The following is a 3,433-nucleotide window of genomic DNA, read 5'->3' on the forward strand; positions in this document are numbered from 1 at the left end:
CTGGGGGGGCAGCAGGGATCTGGCTCTCCGGTCAACTTTCTCCTCTGGTTTCCCATCATCCTCTGCTCCCGGCGGCGTGGGGAGTCTGTCAGCGGGGGCGCGGCAGGCTGGAGGCGGAGCTTGGGGGTGCGGTGGTGGCGGCGGCGGCGGCATCAGTGGTTCCTGGTCTTCCTGATTGGAGGAGTGAAGTATCTGTGACTGAAACACAACGAGAAGAGAAAAGGAACTGAACATCTGGGCTTGTTTTAAAAAAAGTAGAAAAAAATCTGTAAATAAACAAGAAAAAACACATCAGGACAGATTCAGAACATCTGAGAGCTGAACTCTGACGTCAGCAGGTTGTTTAAACCTCACAGATCACCATGGCAACGGATGCTGCAGCCGGATCACCGTTTTACTGAATAATTAGATTTGTTTGGTAAATTTATAAAGTGGAGTTAAAGATCTGTAGTTTCTGCTACATCATTATTATTATTATTATTATTATTATTATTATATTATCCTGATTTTTTTTCATTTCTATTTTGCTTTAAATTTACATTTTACTCGTTTAGTCCAGACTAATTTCAATATTAAGAAATATTTTAATGAACAAACGAAGTAACTGAGCAGCAAGTGAAGCACATAAACGTGAGCAGATCCAAACCCACCGACCGGTTTTTGTTGGTCTGTACTCCTCAGCTTTAACTTATTTATTGATTTGGGTTTTCAGAACCGCACACAGAGTCAAACCGATAAAGTTTGTGTTCATCAGAGTTTGCCTCCACATGTAAAGCCTGAAACCCAACCAGGTCTTTTAAATACCGCGGCTCTCTGACTCACACAAAGCGAACAGACCAAAGTGTGTTCGGTTCCTCCTGAGCACAGCTGGAGGGAATCGGACCACCTCCACGTGTGGCGGAGCCGGAGGCGTCCAGCAGGAGGCTCCACCGGACGCCACAACACGAGGACGTTCTCAGCAGAACGTGGAGCCGGAGGAGACGTTCGCTGGTGAACGGTGACACCGTGTGGCGGACGGCGGGACTGCAGCCCGGTTCATAAATAATGCATGACGGGACGGATGGATTAGAGAGGCAGAGGAAAGAGGAGCGAACGTTCAGAAACAGGAACAAAAGGACGGGGCAGAGGAAGGATGGAGGGAAGAGGAGAGGAGGACAGAGAGCTTCACCTTCACTCGGCTGCCAGGTTTTGGTTTCTTTAACACTTTTCTCTGGCGAGCAAACTGCTGATCCGCCGGAGCTCCCGTCGGCCCCCGGAGGCCTCTTAGATGAATAATACGACCCAACGCTGCGGCATCACTTAGCTCAATTATTTAAATCACGACGACGATGAATAAACATGAGACCACAAATGACTCTGAGTGTTGTTGGAGCAACAATGGAGGAAGAAGCAGAGCTGCAGGAAACGAACAGAGCCGGCGTGGTGACGTTTGGACTCACAAACATCCGCCTTCTTCTCAGGGTTTGGGTCGTCTCCTCTGTAACGTCCTGCTGGTGGATCCTGAGGAGTTCCCAGACCAGAGGAGATACAGAACCCAGAGTCTCTGCTAGTTTAAGTCCACGGCGGCGTTTTTAGAAGCAAACGATGTTCTTGATGTCGGACGTTCAGCTGCTATTTCTTGAGCAATTTCACAGATTTTCCGCATTTTGTTAAAATACAGATAATAACACAAAAAAGAGTCATAATTTATAGAAAACACAAAAAAATGGACAAGAAGTGTGACTGTTCTGCAGATATGTGCAGTTATTTGGAAGAAAAACGTCTAGTTTAGGTCTGATGGATGGGTTGTTATTTTATATTAATGTGTTTTTCCTGTTTTCTAAGTTGTTTTACTTCACGTCCACACGTGAACAGTTTGGACTGAATTCTAAATAAATGTGATTATTTTCTCCTCGTTAAAGCTTCTTGTTGTAAATAGTTTAATTTTAAGGTTTAAGGATGTGATCATACATTTATTCTACTCCTCTGTTGTTGTTGTTTTTTTTACATTTACAGTTGTTTGTCTTTTACTTTTCTTTATTGCAGCTTTTTAGTGGATTCATGATTTATTTCTGAGTCTAAAATTCTTTAAAGTTTAACATTTTTTCTTGTTCTGGACTTTTCTGTCCTGCTTCTACGTTCCAAACTAATAAAAACAGAAACCAAACGTAAGATCAGAACAAAAGCGCCGAAGCTAAACATCATTTGAATCGAGTCATCGTTCAGTCAATTAAAAAACCTCAAATGATCCAGTTTCAGTTCTAACTGACTGTATTTTAGATGTTTCTGTTGTGCTCATGGTGGTGGTCTTTCTTTCTTTCTTTCTTTCAGGTCAACAGGTGACTCGTTTGGACTAAACCTGACGAGTGGAGCTGCTCTAAATCAGCTCTCTGTCCATAAATGTTGGTTTTCACACGACTCCACCACATTTTCCTCCATTTTCACTGAAAAGCTGAAATTCACACTCAGCTGATAAAACGCAGGAAGAGATTCAGTTTGAAAAAAATAAAAAAATCGAAGCTGCAGACAGGATTTAAATCATTTCAGCTCTAATTATTAACTCACATTTGCTCTGAACTGAATTAAAATCCCTTAAACTCTGAAGACACTAATTCTGTCCAAACGAGGCCTTTAATGCGCCGTTATGAATCGGACCTGTTGGTATATCAGCACAGCGAAGACGTTCGATTGGATAAGAAGAGAGAGCTCCTTAAAACCTTCCTCTAGACCAGGAATCGTCTTCTTTAAAAGTCATTCCACCTTAAATCGTCACGTTTGTCTTGCTCCACCATCTCTGGAAAGCTTTATGGCATAAAATATGGATATGTGTAAAGATAACTGTGAAGTTTTAGTTTGATGCATTTAATATTTCGAGAGATGAACTGCACTGAAACTTGAGTCTGTTTGAACAACAACATGTGAGGAACTGTTAAAGATAAAAACCTGAAACGTTCTCTATTGGTTCTCATCATGTCACTGATTCAGAACCTCTGAGATCAGACAGGTTGATAGAGATGATTGCCAACACAAAACTAAACATGTAGAATATAAACAAAGCATATTTTTTAATTGAGGACCCCGTCTTGTCGACATAAGTTTGTGGTTTCATCTCCTGTGTGAAGCTGTATTTACGGAGCTGGTCGGGTCAGGAGGTTCTAACTAATGTTGTTCTATAAGTCAGAGAACAAGAAGGTAATGAAGGTTCTACCGTACCACGCCGTGTCACTGAAGTAAAGCACTAGTTTCTCCACTCCTGGACGAAGCACAGAGGAGAGAACAGAGGAAGGAGGACGGCGGTTAGAGAGGAAACAACAGATTCATCAACAGTCTGACAGCAGAGGACAGGAAGTTACCGAGAGACGACAGGAAGGACGGCGAGGAGGAGGAGCTATGGAGGCAGGAGGCAAAAAGAGACAACAAACTGATGGAGGAAAAACCAACAAACTGATGGAGG

The 3,433-nt window shown here is 42.8% G+C and overlaps 1 protein-coding gene across 1 annotated transcript in view; it reads right to left on the bottom strand.

Annotated features, from left to right (window-relative positions):
• The window catches only part of LOC103365051 (serine-rich coiled-coil domain-containing protein 2-like), a 37,035-nt gene continuing 33,602 nt past the window's right edge, over positions 1 to 3,433 (bottom strand). Inside the window, exon 15 of the mRNA XM_008292375.1 lies at positions 1 to 198. Coding sequence (XP_008290597.1) covers positions 89 to 198 — 110 coding nt within the window. The 3' untranslated portion in view covers positions 1 to 88. The remainder of the gene's footprint in view (positions 199 to 3,433) is intronic.

The sequence above is a fragment of the Stegastes partitus genome, unplaced genomic scaffold, assembly GCF_000690725.1.
Source record: "Stegastes partitus isolate 25-593 unplaced genomic scaffold, Stegastes_partitus-1.0.2 Scaffold805, whole genome shotgun sequence".
NCBI lineage: Eukaryota > Metazoa > Chordata > Actinopteri > Pomacentridae > Stegastes > Stegastes partitus.